Source organism: Hibiscus syriacus, unplaced genomic scaffold (genome assembly GCF_006381635.1).
Source record: "Hibiscus syriacus cultivar Baekdansim isolate YM2019G1 unplaced genomic scaffold, ASM638163v2 tig00110226_pilon, whole genome shotgun sequence".
NCBI classification, from domain to species: Eukaryota; Viridiplantae; Streptophyta; class Magnoliopsida; order Malvales; family Malvaceae; genus Hibiscus; species Hibiscus syriacus.
Genome location: NW_024062637.1, coordinates 267,709 through 290,272, shown reverse-complemented (window position 1 = coordinate 290,272; position 22,564 = coordinate 267,709). Strand labels below are relative to the sequence as shown.

The 22,564-nt window shown below is 32.9% G+C and overlaps 2 protein-coding genes across 2 annotated transcripts; one reads left to right on the top strand and one right to left on the bottom strand.

The window, feature by feature from the left end:
* Positions 1 to 2,243: 2,243 nt before the first annotated feature.
* On the top strand, positions 2,244 to 21,823 carry LOC120114471 (6-phosphogluconate dehydrogenase, decarboxylating 3, chloroplastic). The gene is made up of 2 exons (XM_039135372.1): positions 2,244 to 3,872; positions 21,812 to 21,823. The coding sequence occupies exon 1, from the start codon at positions 2,340 to 2,342 to the stop codon at positions 3,813 to 3,815; it is 1,476 nt and encodes a 491-aa protein (XP_038991303.1). The 5' UTR covers positions 2,244 to 2,339; the 3' UTR covers positions 3,816 to 3,872; positions 21,812 to 21,823.
* Positions 4,135 to 7,130, bottom strand: LOC120114470 (BTB/POZ domain-containing protein POB1-like). Its single transcript, XM_039135371.1, has 6 exons — positions 6,792 to 7,130; positions 6,539 to 6,685; positions 6,054 to 6,175; positions 5,904 to 5,967; positions 5,411 to 5,690; positions 4,135 to 5,095 (listed from the first exon to the last, which is right to left on the bottom strand). Exons 1-6 carry the CDS (start codon positions 7,051 to 7,053, stop codon positions 4,282 to 4,284), a joined length of 1,689 nt encoding a protein of 562 aa, XP_038991302.1. The 5' UTR covers positions 7,054 to 7,130; the 3' UTR covers positions 4,135 to 4,281.
* Positions 21,824 to 22,564: the final 741 nt, after the last annotated feature.

The window sequence follows — 22,564 nt, the reverse complement described above, 5'->3', positions numbered from 1 at the left end:
AACATGTTGGGTTGTTTACAAGGGTCGTGGGAGATAAGAGTGTGGTATGGTGGCCATAGCTATAAGGGTACTTCGTGGGGTAGCTAGCGACGGAGCTTCATTTGTTATTATATCAGCGAGTTTTGGTGGATATGGTGATGGAGACGACATGGGTGGAAGGTTGTGAATATCTTAAAAAGTTTTGTTTTATTTTTTAATCGTTATGGGTTTAAGCTAAGGATGAGGAGGAGGAGGAGGAAGAAGAAGAAGAAGAAGAAGATTTTTATTTTTAAAATGATATTTAAGATTTATGTTAAGGGGTTAATGGAAGTTAACGATAGAGGATTTAAATCGAACATATTTTAACATTAGGTACCATTTTTTCTTAATTTTTTTCGATGGCCAAAGTTGATCATAGCAAAAGCATAGTTGACTATTCACATAGTTTACCCTATATTGTTTTGATTTATCTATGATGATTGTAAGATAATATATGTTTAGAATCTTTCTTAATTATTGATAACACATATACACCTTACAAACATAACTACTTGAGCTTATAATCTTAAAAAAGATGATATTTTTTATTATTGAAGTGACTCGATAAATTCACGATACATTTGTTTACTAAATAGATGAATAATACATATTATTTTAGTAATAAAATTTATTTTTGATATTTTTATGGGTAATCTATACCAGAGACCACCCAAATATAGATCATTTTCATTTCGACCATCATTTTTGAATTCTTGTCAATCAGACCACCCAACTATTTAAATACATTCAATCAGACCACTAGCTATTAACATTTAACGGAAGTGATGACAAGCTAGTTAATAAAACTCCTATAATTACACATTTGGTCCTTGATATTTATACATTATCTCAGTTTGGTCATAATTTTAATTCAATTTGATAAATTTAATCTCCAATTAGGTGTTTACATGTGTGACTACTAGATTTAGGGATATTTTATTAATTTTAATTATTTAACCACCTTATTGGATACAAAATGTTGAAAATTTTAAACTTGCTCTTAGGGATCAAACCAACACCCCATAACCCCTTTAGGGACATGCCAAAACCTTTAGGCTAACTCCCTCAATTGGTATTGCATTCCATCATTTTATATATAATATGTTCTAACCAATGATATAGAAAAATAGGAAACTAACATGATTTTAAATGGATTCAAACTTATATATTGAGTTTTTCTATAAAAAAAGCAAAATTTATATTTTTATATTTTCAAACTACCTTTATTTTTATATAATTATATATATGATTATTAAATTATTTTTAATATAATTAATAAATTTAATTTAATAATTATATATAAAAATTATATATATATATATATATTATTAATTATATTACAAATTTAAAATTATAATTTGATTATATAAAAATAAATATAATTTAAAATCTAAATTCAAGTTTCGATAATTAATTAAATATTTTAAAAATTTAAATTTATTTTTATACATATTAAATTATTATTATTTTAAAATTTTATTTTTATACACACAAAGCATAATTTTAATTTTTAAACATAATTAATAATATATATTTATATATAATTATCAATTAAAACTAAAATTATTAACTATATTAAAAAATAATTTGATGATCATATAAAAATTTTGTAAAGTTAAAGATAGTTTAAAATATAAAAATTTAAATTTTACTTTTTTTTAAATATACGTTAGTTTCTTATTTTTCTCTATCATTGGTTAGAACATATTATATATAAAATGTTAGAATACAATACCAATTGAGGGACTCAACCTAGCGGTTTTGGCATGATCCTAAAGGGGTTGTGGGTTGTTGGTTCAATCTCCCTCAAGAGTAAGTTGAATTAAAATTAATTTAAAATTATGACTAAATTGAAAGAATGTATAAATCTTGAGGATCAAATGTTAATTATACCAGTTTTATTAAATGAAATGTCATCACTTCCATTAAATGTTAACGGCTTGGGATATGATTGAATGCATTTAAATAGTTAGGTGGTCTGATTGATAAGAATTCAAAAATGATAGTTGAAATGAAAATAGACTATAGTTAGGTGATCTCTGCTATAGTTTACCCGTTTTTTATATTAAAGTTTGTAGCAATTACTTTGATTAAAACGATGTCGTGAAGGGTAAGCCGTTCATCGAACAGATCGCCAGTTAGTTTGATGGTTAGTTGAGGCCAAATGCCCTTTCACTCCCTCGACGAGTCCGTCAATCTCAACAAAAAAAATCCCTCCTTCCTTCAAAAACCCAAACTCTTGTCTTCCTCTTGAAAAATATTTCTCACCGAACCCTCCGATATCTATCCCCTGTTCTCCGCCCTTTCCGCCGCCCCTAAGAATGGAAGCCTCCACTGCACTTTCTCGCATAGGTTTAGCCGGCTTAGCCGTCATGGGCCAAAATCTCGCTCTAAACGTCGCCGAAAAAGGCTTCCCAATTTCCGTTTACAACCGTACCACCTCCAAAGTCGACGAAACCGTCGGGCGAGCTCAAGATGAAGGCCAGCTCCCGCTTTTTGGCCAGTACTCCCCTCGAGAATTCGTTCTCTCAATCCAACGGCCCAGATCTGTCATCATCTTAGTCAAAGCTGGCGCACCCGTCGACCAAACCATCGCTGCTTTATCCGACCACATGGAGCCCGGAGACTGCATCATCGATGGTGGTAACGAGTGGTACGAGAACACCGAGAGAAGGATGCAAGAAGCTTCAAGTAAGGGCCTTCTATATCTCGGTATGGGTGTTTCCGGGGGCGAAGAAGGTGCCCGGAACGGCCCGTCTCTAATGCCCGGCGGATCTCACCAGGCCTATACGAATATCAAGGACATACTCGAGAAAGTGGCTGCGCAAGTAGAAGATGGACCCTGCGTTACTTACATTGGCGAAGGTGGATCAGGTAATTTCGTTAAAATGGTTCATAATGGAATCGAGTATGGTGATATGCAGTTGATTTCTGAGGCTTATGATGTGCTTAAACATGTTGGGGGACTTTCGAATAATGAATTAGCTGAGATTTTCGCTGAATGGAATCAGGGAGAGCTCGAGAGTTTCTTAATTGAGATAACTTCTGATATTTTTAGAGTTAAGGATGATTTGGGAGATGGGTATTTGGTAGATAAGATTTTGGATAAGACTGGGATGAAAGGTACTGGTAAATGGACTGTGCAGCAAGCTGCCGAGTTGTCTGTTGCTGCCCCTACAATTGCAGCGTCTTTGGATTGTAGATATTTGAGTGGATTAAAGGAGGAGAGGGAAAATGCAGCTGAGGTTTTGAAACAAGCTGGGTTAAAAGAGGAAGTTGGCAGTTTTGCACAGGGAATTGATAAGAAAAGATTGATTGATGATGTTAGGCAAGCTTTGTATGCCTCGAAGATATGTAGTTATGCTCAAGGGATGAATTTGTTGAGAGCTAAGAGTGTTGAAAAGGGATGGAATTTGAACTTTGGAGAGTTGGCTAGGATTTGGAAAGGTGGGTGTATTATTAGGGCTGTGTTTTTGGATAGGATCAAGAAGGCTTATCAGAGGAACCCCAATTTGGATAGCTTGCTTGTGGACCCTGAGTTCGCTCGGGAGATGGTTCAGAGGCAGGCAGCTTGGAGGAGAGTCGTGGGATTGGCTATCTCTGCTGGGATCAGCACACCAGGAATGTGTGCTAGCCTTGCATATTTCGATACCTATAGGCGTGCAAGGCTCCCGGCAAATCTTGTGCAGGCACAGAGGGACTTGTTTGGGGCACATACCTATGAGAGGATTGATCGTCCAGGGTCATTCCATACAGAGTGGAAAAAGGCTGCTCACGGTGTTGGTGCACTCAACTGAGTTTTCATAGTTTTGTTTGTTGTACTCTGGTTTTCTTGTTTGTTTCAGTTGAGCACTGTTGGGATGGGATTCTACCTTATCTTTGCAATGATTGTTCAATCTTATAGCTTTCTTTTTCTTTCAATAAAAAAGCAAGCCTTTTGAGTTGCAGAAGTTGTATGCCTGTTGGCAGAATGGGTAAAGCATTGTAGCACTTAGTCCAGTATAAACAAGAAACGAGTAATGACTGCAAATTTTTGGCACACTTAAAGGTGCAGGGTAGATGACTACAGTTAAGGGTTAGCAGGTTCGAATTAATTTGCCAAGTTCTAACCATCAGTGAAGTTCAAATTGATTGCAAAATTAATTTATATAAATTCACCACGCATAGGCTATAATAATTTTTTTACAATGATTCATAAGGAATTTACGAAAGACGATGAAAAGCAAAAGGGCAGTAGCCAATACAACTCTCAAAATCACCAACTCATTGTCTGATGGTGAGTTCCGCCCTGAGATGGAGGATGTCGTCTATAAAGTAAATGCTATCATCAGCCATGAATGCCGTCCAGGGAATACCAAATAGGTTTCGATAGCCAACAGCCTTCCCTCCTGTGAAAATGTAATTCCCTTTATACTTGCTTACAAAATCCTTAGTTGGCTTTGACCTAGCGGCAAACTCGTAGTCAACAGCAAAAGTAACAGATCCCCTCTCTTGCATTCCCAAAAATAGCCCAAAGCAGTGGAATGAGCTTTGCTGATCCATGTTGCAATGAGCAGACAAGAAAAATCCTTGGCCACCAAGATGGAATGCTTGGGAATAAACTCTACCAGCCGGAAATAGGTGTGCACACTCCTCACGCTTCAGGTCCAGGTACACTACACACTGCTTCCATGGCAGTTCAAACTCTACAACCTTGACCGGACGGTACTTGTATGCCCGCTCCACAAAGCGATGATGAGTGGCGCTAGCCTCTTCTGCTGCAAGTGCTCGCTGTCTATATGGTGTCTCAGCCTTGAAAAAGAGAGACTCGAGCACAACTTTGGATGAAAGTTCTGGATCAAAGTCGATGCAAGTTAAAACTTTTTTCAGCTTTCTGCAAGTCAAATATGGAAAACGTATTAGGCGACTGAGGCGTGTGGCAAAAATTACACGTCGTTCCTCCAGTCTTGGGTAATGAGTTCGAGCCCACTTGAGCACAAAGTCGTAAACAGCATCCTCTGAAGCTACCTGGAGGCCATCACTGGAAAATACTGCCTCTATACCAGCAAGAGGCAAGTTGAGTATTTCCTCCTGAAACCTGACAAGAAAACAGAGCAAACTATCCATTATCTAGAGGTTAACTAAAAAAAGGGTCTAAAAGAAAACAGAATGAAAAAATGACACTTGTTTCACGTAATTTGTCACTTAAGCCAGCCATAAATAAACAGCACATACAAGACTGCATTCCTAGCCAAATTATTTCTAAAAGAAGAATGCTCACTATTTCATATATATCAACAAAAGGTTGCCCATGCGCTCATAATATCAGCAACAAAATAAGCAACCTTGTTACAGTGAATAAATTACTCAAAGTATACATGTATTTAATATTGTGAATGATAATGGCACTCACTTGGTTATATCCTTGTATCTTTCAGCAAGAAACTGCTTTGCTGCATCTGTCAGTGGCTGAACAGCATCTGCCATTAAAACACTAGATGGAAGGTCCAAATACAGTAAAGCCGATTCACAGGTCATAGGCAGGTTTCTTAACAATCGACTACAATGTCTCATGCATGATGCAACCTCGAATTTGTCAGCAGCCATCAACACATCTAACAAGGCAGTAGGTGTGGTTGTTGATAGGGTGTTGCTATACATAAAATTTAGCAGGTCCAGGAGAGCTGTTTCTTCTGCTCAAGAAAAATATATACAAACAAATAATAGGTCATATAACCTAGACGCATGACCTAATAAAGAATCTGATAACCTCAAAACCACAAAAATGCATAAATGAACCCTCAAAATTAAACAGGTTCCAAAATGAAAACATAGGAAATTAGCATTTATAGCAAGAGAGGTAAAAGACATAAATGATCGAATAGGAAAAACATTCCAGAGCTTACCAGAGGCATGTATTTGAAGAGTTACATGTCGCTGCTCTGACTCCTTCATTCCATTTGAAAACAACTACAAGCAAAGGGACAAACTGCTAAGTCAATCATGATTACCGGAACTGATAATAGAAAGAAAACAACCAAACAGCATCTCCTTACCTTATAAAAGAAGGGACTTTTTGCTGCCAAAATAGGAGAACTAATGTGTATGGTCTTGACTCTTAGAATTTTTGAACAATCCACATTCCTAGATGAGTCATTGTTGTAAATGGTATCATTCCCTACAAAGGAACCAAACAGGTCTCAAGGAACATGAAGATATTACATAATTTTCTTTTCCAAGTTACAAAATCTATAATTTTGCTTCACTAATTTGCTTATTTCCAATAATAATAATAAATGACTTCTTTTCTTGTTTTGTTTCTTTAGCAACTTATGCAGAAGGAAAAGCATAAATAACAAATACAAATAGCAAAAGTAAAAGTAAAAACAAACAATAAATTGAAGGAACCTAAGAAGTTTGAGCTGTTTTTATGAAAATTAACTAAAAATTTTGCTTTAATTAACATAGAGGAGCTTGGCAAGTGTGTGTATATGCAGAGTATAAAAATGGATGAAGTAATTTATGTATGTAATTAAGTTACCGATTTGAAAGGAATTCAATCCAACATCAGAAGGTGACTCTTCAGCTATTGACATGGGCTCTTCATCTTGATTCACATACGTTACACCATCCACTGTGTACGGCATGTTACAATTCAAGATTTGCTCCTCACTTTGCACGATAAAATCTGCAGGACACCAAAGATCCAATCCCAAAATTGTCAAAATTACATCAATTTTCACTGTCATAAGCTTTATTTAAACAACAATAATAATTAAAGAGACAAAACAAACCGTTTTCTTTCTTGAAATCTTCCCTCCGTCTCTTTCTATTACGGGCCCAATCAGCGATAGAGGAGCAACCGTCACCGTCGGATTTAGTTTCGGGCAAATCAGGCATGATCTCGATCCTCAAGATCCGATCGGAGAAATTACTGTCGTCAAATGCAAAGCCAAAGTCCGGGTCAACGGAACCAGAGCCGGAAGTTTCGCCGGGTGAGAAATCGGAGTCCATAATCGTTAGTGGATCAATAAGATCAGCGTTGGTCACTCGCATGCCCGAGAATCCTCCAAAAGCTCAAATACAAACAAAGCATAAAAGTAAAGTTGGAAGAAAGTTAAACACCTGCAACTCCAACGTGTTTATTTTTCCAAATCAGAAGTTTTTTTCTTCATCTTCATTATACTGCGTTCCGTATATCATTTCTTATGCTGCGTGGCAGTTATTGATTGGTTTTAGTATATATAACTTGATTTTCCTATCCAACTAGCAAACGCAAAGGCCTTTTAAGATTTCGTTCAATCCCGAGTCGGACTCAATTTTTTTATATAACTGCTAACATTCATAACTTTCGAAATACGAATTAAATATATTACATTTATATTATGAAACTTTCTTTATACATAAAACTTTAAAATTTTATTGCATTTTAAAACTTTTGTTTATCAATCTAAAACTATTTAATTAATCGCGTAAAAATATAAAATAATATTTTTATCAATCATTTGAATATGATTTCAAAACTTTCACTTCATTTTCTTTCAGATACTTATCATAACTTTCATATTTACTTCCATAACCCAATGTATATGATAATGTAAGGTACACGAGTTAAACATAATGTACGCACTAGGCACTACATGGTGTCAATCATCATTATAAGATGCAATCTAAATGCAAATCATATCATATTCACCAATGGTGCCATACGTAATGTATACAAATGTATATAACTTAACTTGAACTTCCATATCATATTATATTCATATAATAACACTACAGCAAAAGTGTTCTATAGCGGCATTTTTAGCGGCGTTTTTAGGGTAAACGCCACAAAATTTAAGCATTTAGTGGCGTTTACTATCCAAACACCACAAAATTATACTTTAGCGACGTTTTCCCAACAAACGCAGCAATAGATTGGTAATTTAGCGGTGTTTATAGATAAAACGTTGAAATATACTTGTTTACAGTGGCGTTTTTTTAATAAACGCCGCAATAGAGTAATAATTTAGTGGCGTTTGTATAAAAACGCCGCAAAAGAGTAATATTTATACTTTAGCGGCGTTTTTTTACAAACACCGCAATAGGTTTGATATATATAGTGGCGTTATTTCAAAAAACGCCGCAAAATATTTATACTTTAGTGGCGTTTTTGTAAAAACGCCGCGAAAGAGTCATACGTTAGTGGAGTTTTTAAACACAAACGCTACAACAAAAATACCTATAGAGGCGTTTTCATTATAAACGCCGTAAATTTATATAAAACCCCAAATTAACAGTTTACGAGCCCTAACATCATTTGCAGCAAATCGCCCTCTCCCTCGCATCATTTTCATCGGCGATATAGTAGTCCATCTATTGCTCGTCGGTGGTCGAAGCCGTTGACACCTCCAAGGTAACGCCTCTCTCGACCCTTTGCTATCAGCAGTGGCATCAACATAACATGTTCTTATTCTTCTGCTTTTCCTTTTTTCATTACCGTGAGCCATAGACAGAAAAAAGAAGGTAATTTTCTATTTCTAAATAAGCTGTTATGTATTCAATTTCTTAATCTCAATCGACGCTGTTAATTTTTGAATCTTCCTTGATATTTTCCGGTTTTTATATGGAAATTATACATCCCTTTCTCTATTTTTCTGTGAATAATTTTTTCCATTGAATGCTTTCGATTGATGTTTGTTTCCTTTTTAAAATGAAGTTTTTTTTTCTAATGCTGTTATGATTACATGCAATAAAGCTTTTCGAGATTCGTTTGGATTTTAAAAAATAATAATTAAATTTCAGCCACAAGTTAATTTTTTTCTAGCGACAGTTCATTTTCTTTGATTAGCTTAATAATAGAGGTTTCGTTGCTTCTTTTTTATTCTAGAAATATGCTATTTATTTTATTTTTAATTTGAAATTTAAGCGTGTGTTTGGAACTGTTATTTATTGGGTTAAACCCTGCAATAGCTTGAGATTGGTCTTCTGTGTTATGATCTAATGATCCAGAAATGTTTCTATCATTAGTTTCCTTGTGAGGAGTATTTATTGATGTTTTCAAACAAATACGGTAACTATTGTGCTAGTCCTTGGTAAATTCTCTTCTTAAAACACGTTTTTTGAGAGGCACCTTAAAGTATCCTTTTAACTTATCCTCCTAGTGAATGTTTTTTCTTTTTGATGATTAAAATGACCATTAGCTTTGAATAATATAATGCTAATAAAGCAATTATATTTATATTTGTTATGTAGTAGATAGATTACAATGTAGTAGGAAAGTGGATTGTCACATCGTATGAAATAGTGTTGCATATGGTTTTCAATCCTTGGCAAAATTGTATGGACCATAGCTTTAGGGATTCTCTACTTGTTTGCTTTCACCTTTAATAAAGTTGTGTTTTACATCTTTTGTTACACTAGTGTACAACTTCTTTTACTTAATTGGTCTTGCCTTTTGCCCATTCCTACCCAAACATATGGCCTGTCTTTGGTCATTCTGGAAATTCAATCCATCCATTACAAATTTACAATGTGTATAGCTTTGTAGTTACCAAATCTTCCCCTTTCATTAAGATGACTAATAAAAATACCACAAGTTACTAATGTTGTGAGTTCGGTTTTATACTTTTTTCATATGTATGAAGAGAGATGTATATGCGTGTTTTGGTTGACATGGAACTTACATTGTAGCTATACATTCTTCCCTTGAAACTGCATTAGTTAATGGGGAGGTAACTACTGTTTTTATATTTTTAATAGACCTTGGTATCATGAAATAGCTTAATATCTTGCTTTTGAGAAACACCCTACATACTTCTTCCCAAGGTTCTGTTTTTTAACCATAAATAAGAAAGAAGGAAAAGTATCTCATTTGGTGATATATCTGATGATAAGAGTTTACCGTCTTTTCGTTTTTCCTTTTTAAAGTTTATCATCATCTTTCCCCATAATGTTTTAGTTAAATGAAATTATTGTATTTTGTGTTCATATATGCTTTATTTAGATATAGATTTTCTCTTACTCTTATTTACTCATATTTGTAAGATTATCGTAATTTTCTATTTATTTGTTTAGCTGGCAGAACTAAGATTTGTGTTCAGTAAGGTTGTCAAACCATTGTTTGAGAATCGCCCAAAGCATGTATGTTCGAGTTTCGTAGACTTGTATCACGTTGTTTCATAAAATGGAAGGTCAATTTGAACATATTGATAGAAGGAAATTATTTCTCTTTGCAATATTTTATTAATAATCCCCCTTTATTTTGTATTTTGCATTCTTTATATTTTAGCCTGCAAAGTGGTCTTTCAATTCACATACAGTTTTAAAGAACACTTAGCAGGCACCAAGGTACGCTGCACTCACTTTTCCTGTCAAACAGAATTATTATTCCTTGAAAACAGGATATTTTATTTGCATCTCTCCATCTTGTTGGTTTTCCGCAATGTTAAGACTTGGAGTCTAAGTGAGATCATTAGTCTATTTATGTTTCTTAACATCAATTTTATTTTTTATACTATCAATATTACTTGTTACTTTAAGTGATTAGTTAAAGTAGCCTTAACTAAGGATATATAACCTCCGAGTTACTTTATTTCCTTTGTTTACTTCATTTGAAATGCGCATTTTTTGTGCTGCTCTTTAACTGAAACAATGAGGTATATAAGAGAAGATTTATAAACTCGATCACCCATATGTATGGACAGAGTAAGAGAAATTGATTGTGGATAAAACTTTAGAAAATTTAATCCACAATCCCTAAGCAAAATCGTCAGAATGTCCACGTGGCGTATTTGCTCTGACGCCGGATCAAATTATCGTTGGGAGGATTCCGGTCCGTTCTTGCCGTCGAAACCCTATGATGACCCGAAAGGAACTCCTATTGCTCCATACCCTTCCATGGTCGATCTCCTACTTCAAGGTAATAATCTCTGAATTTTTCTGCCGCTATATTTTTATTTTGTACTCTCAAATTTTATAGATCGTACGCAGGATGTTCGAAGATTATTGAGAACGATGATAGAGAAGTGGATAAATACCCGATGTTTAGAACCAGATTGGGGAAATCTATTGCGTTGAAAGAATCTTCAATTGCAAAAGCATTATCTATCCTCGATGAAGAAGACGGTGCCTCTACTGTTACTCCAAGTAAACGCTTCTCTTTTTTACTTTAATTTTTTTGTTTACTGTTTGATTCAATTCCCAAGCCACCTCCAATCAAGTTATATATTGTAGGTGGAAGGTCGTTATCTGTTTCAAGTGAAGCATTTAAGCGTGCAAGGAGTCTTCTTGGTGAACCGGAGCTAGGGGATTTATTTGGTGAAATGGATGAAAATGTTCTCCATATACAGTTTACAGGGAGGAAAAACCTAACGATGCTTCATCAAACAAGGAAAACTGTTTTTTTTTTAATTTAAAGTGACTGAACCTTGATTAAATTCTAGAGAACAATGTCAAACTACATTACATTTAATTTTAGTGTTTATAAATTTTAATTTATTTTGTTGTTAAGTAATTTTCGGCATAATTTGTATCTTAATTAAAATTTATGGTTGTTGTTAATTAGATTACATGATATTAAATTTAGGTGATGTATAGCAAAATTGGAATATGCAAAATCAATTAATATTACCTAAAGAACGATCATTAGCGGCGTTTGTATCAAAAAACGCCGCTATAGATCTAACCTTTTGTGGCGTTTGTTCCAAAAAAGTCGCTATAGATCTCGACCTATTGTGGCGTTTATCCCAAAAATGCCGCTATAGATCTCGACCTATTGCGGCGTTTGTCCCAAAAACGCCGCTATAGATCTCGACCTATTGCGACGTTTGTCCCTAAAACGCCGCTATAGATCTCGACCTATTACGGCGTTTGTCCCAAAAACGCCGCTATAGATCTCGACCTATTGCGGCGTTTTTTGTTCACAAACGCCGTTAACTTTAGCGGCGCTGGTTTCGCCGGCGCTTCTTGCGGTGTTTTTACTATCGCCGCGAGTGCTTTTAGCGGCGCTTAAAAACGCCGCTATAAGACTAAAAAAACGCCGCTATAGGACTAAAAAAACGCCGCAATAGGTCAATATTGCTGTAGTGTAATCAACATTTTCATATCAGAATCAATTTCATCTTATCATCATAAAAACAATAATTTGGGTAGTTCATACCCGAAATCATCCATAATTAGAATATAGATATCATGTAAGATACTTTGGGCAAATCATGCTCTAAAATAATTTCAAATAACATTTCTGAAAAAAATCCACGTGCACCACTTTTTGCTCTACATAAGTTACAAAATCTTTTAGGCAGTTTTCAAAAACTCTTCCTTCAAGGCATCTGTCATTTTTAGTTATGTTTTATCGTATTTATTATAATAATACTCTTGTCCCTTTCTCGTTTCAAGGTTATTGGTTTTTTGGACTCTCGGTGTAGTTTTTTTTATTAGTCTTCTTTTCAATTTTTTATTTTCCCTGGATACACGGTTGTTGCTTTCCCGATGCATGGTTCCTTTGTTTGTTTGTACAAGACGATTCGTTGATTATCACATATATATGTCGGATGGGATTGCTGCTAAGGGGAGATCGTTTTTTCCATTGGCCATTTTGGTTATTCTTTAAGTTTCTCTCATCCATGTTTGATGCTTGGAGCCGTTGGTGTATTCAGTTTTTGTACGTCTTTGCATCACTTGTTAATGGTTTAGTTTAAAGGCTATCTCTAAGCAATCATTGTTATATTTATTTTCGATAGTCTCGACTATATTTGTTCAGTCTATAATTGACAAGATATTTATTGATACGACTTTAGATAAATAAAATATCTTGGTTATTTTAAAAAATAACATTTATGAAATCATTAAATAAATATTTCATAACTAAAATTATATATCATTTTTTAAAATTATATTCGAAAATTCATTTGAATTTCTTTTCAGAAAATATCATAAAAAACGTATTGAGTAATCTCATACCCAAACATCATTCATAAATCTCTATATAAGAATTATAGAAATAATATATATTTATAATTAAATCATACTTAAAAATTCATATTTTAAAATAATAATATAAGGTTTACTTATCGCAAGTCTTCCTCAATTAGAATAAATAATTAAATAATTGCACTCACCTTTGCCTCACTACTGAAACTTTAATACGACACTCTTTTACTCAAGAACTTTGCCTTTCGCTTTCGAGTCATTGGAAGTCGTAATCTATACGACATCACATACATAATACCATTTCAAACTGTACTAACATAATCTAATTCTGCTAAAATAAATTCTATAAAACATAATCGGCACTAAATCAATATAAATCTGTAACATCCTCAATATCGGGTTAGTGACTAAATTGTAAAGTTTCAGAATTTGGTGATTAAAATATAATAATTGAATAGTTTAAGGACTTATATGGAAAATGTTGTGTAGGATTGAATTGAAAAGAATGGGGAATAGAAGGATAAAATGGTAAATTGCAAGGAAATAATTAAATTTTGAATGGTTATATATTAACCATGTGGAAGAGAAAGAAGTAAAAACAAGCTTCCAGAGTTCTCTTCCTCTTTTTCTTCCTTCGCGCGTGAGAGACAAAGCCAAAGGTTAGTTTCTGATTAGTTGATTTCTTGTTAAATTTAAGGTTAGTTTATGATTATTAGATGATAACTAAGCTTAAGGAGAACTTAAGTTATCTTAAAATCAAAATATGATAGAGTTAGGAGAGATTAAAGATTATGAGTTCTTGAATTAAATCTTGAAATAGAGTTCATAATTAGAATTGAAAGTTGGATTTGACTTGTCATCAATCTAATTAAGAGATATGAAGTGATAGAATTGGATTTAGAACATCTTGAAAAATTGGTATGATTATTGATTTCTACATGGAGAAAGGACTTTTGAGGTTTAAGATGTGATAGATAAATTGGTTTAAGCATATGTAGGTGAGTTAAGAACATGAAAGGAAGGGAAACATGAAGTGCTGAAGCTGAAAATAGTGAATTTTCATGCTAAAAATGTGATTTCTGGGCAAAGTGTATCGGTACATATTTAATAGGTACCGATACACTCTTTAACGAAAAAAATATCGAATGCAATAAGAGTATCGATACATAGGCAGTGTATCGATACCCCCTTAAAATGAAAACTTCGAATGTAATTTGTGTACCGATACATAGGTAGTGTATCGATACACATATTAAGGGATGTATCGATACACTATAGAGTGTACACATACCTACCTTATATAAGAAATAAAAGTAGCATTTCTTTTAGGTTAAGAAATGAAAGATTAAAGTATACCAATTAGAATACTGATATGTACCAATGTATTATTATGTAGATATAGAACGTAACCTGTTCCGGAACAATTGAAGAATTATGATCGAGTCAACGCAAACAAGGCTAAGGTGAGGTGGAATTGTATGGAGATAAGACTTGCGATAAGTCTATCCCTTATAGTTGAATTTAAGATTTTATATTCATGTACATGTATATATATATATATATATTATTGTTATAGTGATTTCATGTTCATCCATGCTTTAATAAGATATTGTATGAATGAATGCCAAGATAAGAGAATCTGTAACACCCCCAACCCGAATCCGACCTAGATCCGAGTCTGAGGTGTCACATTGACTTTTTAAAACATTTACTTGTATAAAATAATGAGTAATTTAAAAACTTTTATAACATATAACTTATTCAAAATGTTTACAAAACTATTCAGAGCTTATACAATTCAAATCTTTTAAATACAAGCCAACTCGACTTTTATACCATAAAATACATTTAAAACATCTATTTTCTGATCTGAAACTTTGTAAGGAAAAATGCTGACCTGACTTGCACCTCAACAATCCATAAGCTTGTAAGAACCTGCGTGTGAAACACTCACATGCTAAGTCTATGACTTAGTGAGGCGAATAAATATATAATGTAAACTCTAACTTGTAATCATGCAGGAACAACTATTATTATCATATCATACACATCATATCAAATCATCTCACTCATATGCTTTTCATATAACGATTGCATACATATCATCATTTATGTTTTATCTTGCTTCTGTACTATTATACTTCATATCTCTTACATTCATATTCTATAACTTATAACAAATTCTTATATCATCATATATAAGTCATTTATACTCACTCACATATACATCAATATATATTCATGTAACAGATACAATAACCCATATCACACATATATCATGTCATGCAATTCATATATACATATATTACATACATTGATTTCACAATTATCTCTTTATTAGCCCATGTACACATGTGAGAACTGTAGATATGTGAGTTTATTGAGGTTGTGCACTATGGTGTCACCACAGCTCGTATAATTCCCACTAGGGGCGCGTAGAATTTGTCCCAAATGATCACGTAGATGTCCCAAAGGACTACATATAACACATATGTCCCGAAGGACCACTATGTCCCAGAGGACCACTATGTCCCGAAGGACCGCGTAGACCCTCGACTCTTGGCATGTCAACTGTACCTCTAGCTCTCCTAGCACTTACATGGGCATTCTCTTTTATATCGTTTCACATAATCATATCTCATATGCTCATAGCTTTTATCATATCATTTCTTATATTCATATAATAATATGATTCACTTTCAAGTATCACATATACACATTCCTATCACATGTTCTTATAAACTCATAACTTCTTTCACATGTACCTGTAATCAGGTAGCTTCTTTTCACATAGTTCATGTCACTTTTCATATCATTCATTTATCACATACATAATCTCTATCATATATACATTTCTTCACTTATCTCATAGTTATGTATCATATTACATAATTTAACTTATATCATATTATCATATGTGCATATATCATAGACACTTAACATGTATCATATAAACATTTATTCACTCATATCATTAACATATGTAACAATCAATAACACACACATAACATATAAAAAATATGCACATATTAATGAATTCATGCATTGTACTATAGGAAATATACTTGTCACAAGTCTTATTTCCATTAATACATAATACACTATCTAATGTGTACTCACCTTGGCCTCACTACGTTCCAATACACTTTATGATTTTCCTCTCTTTCGATCGAATCTTAACTTGCCAATCGACCTGGACTTGTTTGTGCTTAATATCTATATAATCATACATTGATACATATCAGTATCCAATTGATATACACTAATCTATCATTTCTTAGACCAAAAGAAATGTCTATTTCAATTTCCCCTTGAAGTGCATCGATGCATTCTACAGTGCATCGATGGATTCTTTAACCTGTGCATCGATGCACTACCCATGTATCGATACACAAATTACCTTCGATGTTTTCATTTTTAAAGGGGTGCATCGATGCACTCCTTATGCATCGATGCACCAATTGCATTCGATGTTTCTTCTTTAAAGAGTGCATCGATGCACATTTAATGTGCATCGATACACCTTGCCCAAAATTTGAATTTTAAGCCCGCAAATCCATTTAATTCAACTCAAATGCTTCATATTTCATCCCCTTTCATATTCCTAACTTTCATATACATAATTGCACTCATTTCTACTCAATAATCACTTCTTTAACCTCTATATCCTATTCTCCTTAAGAAATTCAAGAATCATACCCAAATGTTAACATGTTACAAATCCAATTCTACCACTTCATACATGTTAATTAGATTGATGACAAGTCAAATTCACTCTAAAACCTTATTAAAGAACCATCTTTTAAGATTTCACTTATTCCTCTCTTTTCTTTAATTCCCTCTATTCTCTTCATCTTATTGTTTCAAGATAATTTAAGCTCTTCTTATGCTTAATTATCACCTAATAATCAAAACTCAACCTTAAATTTCAGCTAATAATCAACAACAAGAAATCTTACCTTTGCTTGAGCTCTCGCGTGGAGGAGGAAGAAGAAGGGAGAAGAGTTTTCCAGATAACTCTCCCCACAAGCTTATCTCTTAATAAAGAGATAAGATAATTATCTTTAGATAACAAAGACCATTTTGCCCTTAATCTCCTTTAATAATTACTAATAATTTTTAGGAAATATCTTCACATAAATCATTGAACTATTCAACTTTTCTACTTTTATCCCCAAATTCTGAAATTTTACAATTTAGTCACTAACCCGGTATTGAGGATGTTACAAATCTCCCCTCATTTTTAAGAAAATTCATCCTCAAATTTTCATTGTACATACCAATAAAAACATATCTTTTAATTTTCTTATGTTGCTTTCACAACTTTATCCCATCTTTATAATTTTAATAATCAGTTTTACTTATACAGAACCTTATTCTTCACCATTTCTTGCACTTATATTTTTCTTCCTCAAAGCTCTCTTTAAAACTTGTAAATACTCTTCTCTTTGTCTTCATCATATCTATATAATCCAAATACAAAACCATATTCAAATCCATATCATACTTAATTAACTCACTTTATCTTTTCTTCCAATCTTTTTAACTCTATTACCTTTACTCTTACGGCTAGTCAATAACAACTGTTCAATCTAGAGCACAAGCCTTAATTAACAAATCATATACATCCAACCTTTCATCATTTCTTAATTCTTATCTGTACTTTAAGGCACATGATCTTTTCATATTACTTTATACTTCTCTTTCAATTCTTACTTTCCCTCAAACGTAAGAATCGTTATTTCCTTCACTATATCACATTCATATGATCAACACATTTTTCATCGTGTAACCTTGTTAGTCAACGCTAACTCTTTCTTCTAGAGTATAAACCCTTATTATTTCCACACTCTTGCTTATACACAGTACTACCCCTTGGTTTCATATCCATAACTCTGATTTCATTCATCTTATAAACGTATCACTGATGCACTTATTCTTGAATCCTTTTTCAAATTCTAACCACATCACTTGATCTTTTAACATTCTTATGGTGACATTTTTTCACCATATTTTATATTATCCACGTAATAACGAACTTCTCAATTTAATTTATCCACTTTGGAGAACTGAACACCTTCTAGCATTATCTTAATATCATTTATCCAAAGGTTTGTAACAATAGAACCTTCCTCAAATTCACCCTTGAGCTCGGGTGCTCATAACTCTTTTAACTATTTCGATACATTCATTCTATGAGTTAACGAAGTATATAATTGAAAACACATTGGAACACCTTTCCACATCATGATTCATTCTCTAATCATATACATGCATTCCCTGAGGTTTTCGCTCTTCTCTATGCTTGGTCAGGGTAGGTGAATGCTATTACCTTCAGGTCTATCGCCTTGTGCTTCACTTTGGAAACTCTCATAGATTCATGTGCTCATATCATTTCTTCTATCACATATCACGTGCGCATATGATCATCCAATTCATATCATATAACATATGTCATTTGCATATGTTCACATATCTTCTATCATATCATATAAACATATATACCTCATAAATCATTCTCAAGTATTCACTTATCTTATATAACATAACAATTTAACTTATTAACAAGACATCGCACTCCTTAACCTATCAGATCAGAAAATTTCCCCCTTTGTGTTGGCATGTGTACTTTTTAAAACACTTTTTTTGACTTCGTTTTTAGCCTAGAATCGACTAAACCTTAGCTCTGATACCATTAAATGTAACACCCAACCCAATTCCGACCTGGATCAGAGTGTGATGTGGTACATGACTTTTTAAAACATTTACTTGTATAAAATTATAAGTAATTTAAAAATTTTGATAACATATAATTTATTCAAAACGTTTACAGAACTATTCAGAGCTTATACAATTCAAATCTTTTAAATACATGCCAACTCGACTTTTATACCATAAAATACATTTAAAACATCTATTTTCTGATCTGAAACTTTATAAGGAAAAATGCTAACTTGACTTGCACCTCAACAATCCATAAGCTTGTAAGAACCTGCGTGTGAAACACTCACATGCTAAGTCTATGACTTAGTGAGGCGAATAAATATATAATGTAAACTCTAACTTGTAATCATGCAGGAACAACTATTATTATCATATCATACACATCATATCAAATCATCTCACTCATATGTTTTTCATATAACAATTACATACATATCATCATTTATGTTTTTATCTTGCTCCTATACTATTATACTTCATATCTCTTACATTCATATTCTATAACTTATAACAAATTCTTATATCATCATATATAAGTCATTTATACTCACTCACATATACATCAACATATATTCATGTAACAGATACAATAACCCATATCACACATATATCATATCATGCAATTCATATACATATATTACATACATTAATTTCACAATTATCTCTTTATTAGCCAATGTACACATGTGAGAACTGTAGATATGTGAGTCTATTGAGGTTGTGCACTATGCTGTCACCACAGCTCGTATAATTCCCACTAGGGGCGCGTAGAATTTGTCCCGAAGGACCACGTAGATGTCCCAAAGTACTACATATAACACATATGTCCCGAAGGACCACTATGTCCCAAAGGACCACTATGTCCCGAAGGACCGCGTAGACCCTCGACTCTTGGCATGCCAACTATACCTCTAGCTCTCCTAGCACTTACATGTGCATTCTCTTTTATATCGTTTCACATAGTCATATCTCATATGCTCATAGCTTTTATCATATCATTTCTCATATTCATATAATAATATGATTCACTTTCAAGTATCACATATACACATTCCTATCACATGTTCTTATAAACTCATAACTTCTTTCACATGTACATGTAATCAGGTAGCTTCTTTTCACATAGTTCATGTCACTTTTCATATCATTCATTTATCACATACATAATCTCTATCATATATACATTTCTTCACTTATCTCATAGTTATGTATCATATCACATAATTTAACTATATCATATTATCATGTATGCATATATCATAGACACTTAACATGTATCATATAAACATTTATTCACTCATATAATTAACATATGTAACAATCAATAACACAAACATAACATATCAAAAATATGCTCATATTAATAAATTCATGCATTCTACTATAGGAAATAGACTTGTCACAAGTCTTATTTCCATTAATACATAATACACTACCTAATGTGCACTCACCTTGGCCTCACTACGTTCCAATACACTTTATAATTTTCCTCTCTTTCGATCGAATCTTAACTTGCCAATCGACCCAGACTTGTTCGTGCTCGATATATATATAATCATATTGATATATATCAGTATCCAATTGATATACACTAATCTATCATTTCTTAGACCAAAAGAAATGTCTATTTCAATTTCCCCTTGAAGTGCATCGATGCATTCTACAGTGTATCGATACATTCTTTAACCTGTGCATCGATGCACTACCCATGCATCGATACAAAAATTACCTTCGATGTTTTTATTTTTAAAGGGATGAATCGATGCACTCCTTATGCATCGATGCACCAATTGCGTTTGATGTTTCTTCTTTAAAGAGTGTATCGATGCACATTCAATGTGCATGGATACACCTTGCCCAGAATTTGCATTTTAAGCCCGAAAATCCATTTAATTCAACTCAAATGCTTCATATTTCATCCCCTTTCATATTCCTAACTTTCATATACATATTTGCACTCATTTCTACTCAATAATCACTTCTTTAACCTCCATGTCATATTCTCCTTAAGAAATTCAAGAATCATACCCAAATTTTAACATGTTACAAATCCAATTCTAACACTTCATACATGTTAATTAGATTGATGACAAGTCAAATTCACTCTAAAACCTCATTAAAGAACCCTCTTTCAAGATTTCACTTATTCCTCTCTTTTCTTTAATTCCCTCTATTCTCTTCATCTTATTGTTTCAAGATAATTTAAGCTCTTATTATGCTTAATTATCACCTAATAATCAAAACTCAGCCTTAAATTCCAGCTAATAATCAACAACAAGAAATTTTACCTTTGCTTGAGATCTCACGTGGAGGAGGAAGAAGAAGAGAGAAGAGTTTTCCAGATAACTCTCCCCACAAGCTTATCTCTTAATAAAGAGATAAGATAATTATCTTTAGATAACAAAGACCATTTTACCCTTAATCGCCTTTAATAATTACTAATAAATTTCAGAAAATATCTCCACATAAATCATTGAACTATTCAACTTTTCTACTTTTATCCTCAAATTCTAAAATTTTACAATTTAGTCACTAACCCAGTATTGAGGATGTTACAGAATCAATCCAGGTATGTGAAATAATTGAAGTGATCATATGTGTGCATGTGAAGTGAATTATGTGTTTATACATAAAGTGATAAAAGATATATGAAAATGAGAAATGTATTTATATTTAAGCCCATATTATTTAATATGAGAGCTGTAGGTATAATTAGCATGCCATGAGTCGAGGGATTATCAGTGGTCCTTCGAGACAAATATTCAGTGCCCCTAGTAGGAATTTATTCGAGTTGTGGTGACAGTATTGTGCACAACCTCAGTGTACTCACGTACCTCCTGTTCTCAATAATGTATATGGGCATCCAAAGATAATTGAATGAAAACTCTTATAAGAAGTTAAATTTCATTTGAGCATATCATATTTATATATGTTATAGTGTAGTATATACATGTACATTGCAATGTCATAATAGATTGATAGTAGTACATGTTTATGATTTTATTGATATGTGTTTATTATTATGCCTCACTAAGTCTATGACTTAGCGTGTAAGTGATTTACAGGTAGGTACTAAAAAAACAAGAAGAACATAAATAGGAATGGCAAGGACAACATCACTACTAGAAGATCAGATCAGAAGTAACTGATAAAGTATGTATTTTGTGGTATATAGTGTGTTGGCATGTAAGAAATGTGTTAGTTACGAATGCTCTGATCGATTTTGTCTTGTTTTGGTCAACTTATGTAAAGTAATAACTTTTATTTTAATGAAAGTTTAAAATTTCCTTGATTTTCGTCAAAAGTCAAAGTTTGAAAAGTCAATGTGACACCTCAGACTCGTATCCGGGTCGGGTACGGGTTGGGGTTATTACAAAAACTAAATCATATTTCCATCATAATTTCAAACTTTCCAAAATACTCATTCAATTCCATAAATATTTATTTTCATCATCAACCCTTCAACTTTTACCAACTTTTTATTCAAGTTACTAATTATGAATTCTTCTTAGAATTCATATCAATCTTTCCATTTAATTCATAGTGATCCTTCACCATTATGATCATTTCACATAAATTACTAAAATTTACAGCACCATAATAATGTACTCAATTCAATACTTTAACATTCAAACACTTGCAATTTTATTCTCTATTTCCTTATACTTTTCGAATTCAACCACCCACTTTAAATAAACTTGAAATTTAATCCTAAATCCAATATTTAAACTTAAAAATAAGCATACTAATATAAATTTTTGTCATTGAAATTTCATACTAAAATAATACCATCGCATTTGAAAATTCACAATTAAGTCCCAACTTTTAAGACTATTCGAATTCCATCGCCAAATTTATCCAATTTTGCACTTTGATCCCAAATTATTTAACTAAAAATTCCATCATTCTATAATTAAAATTCAATATT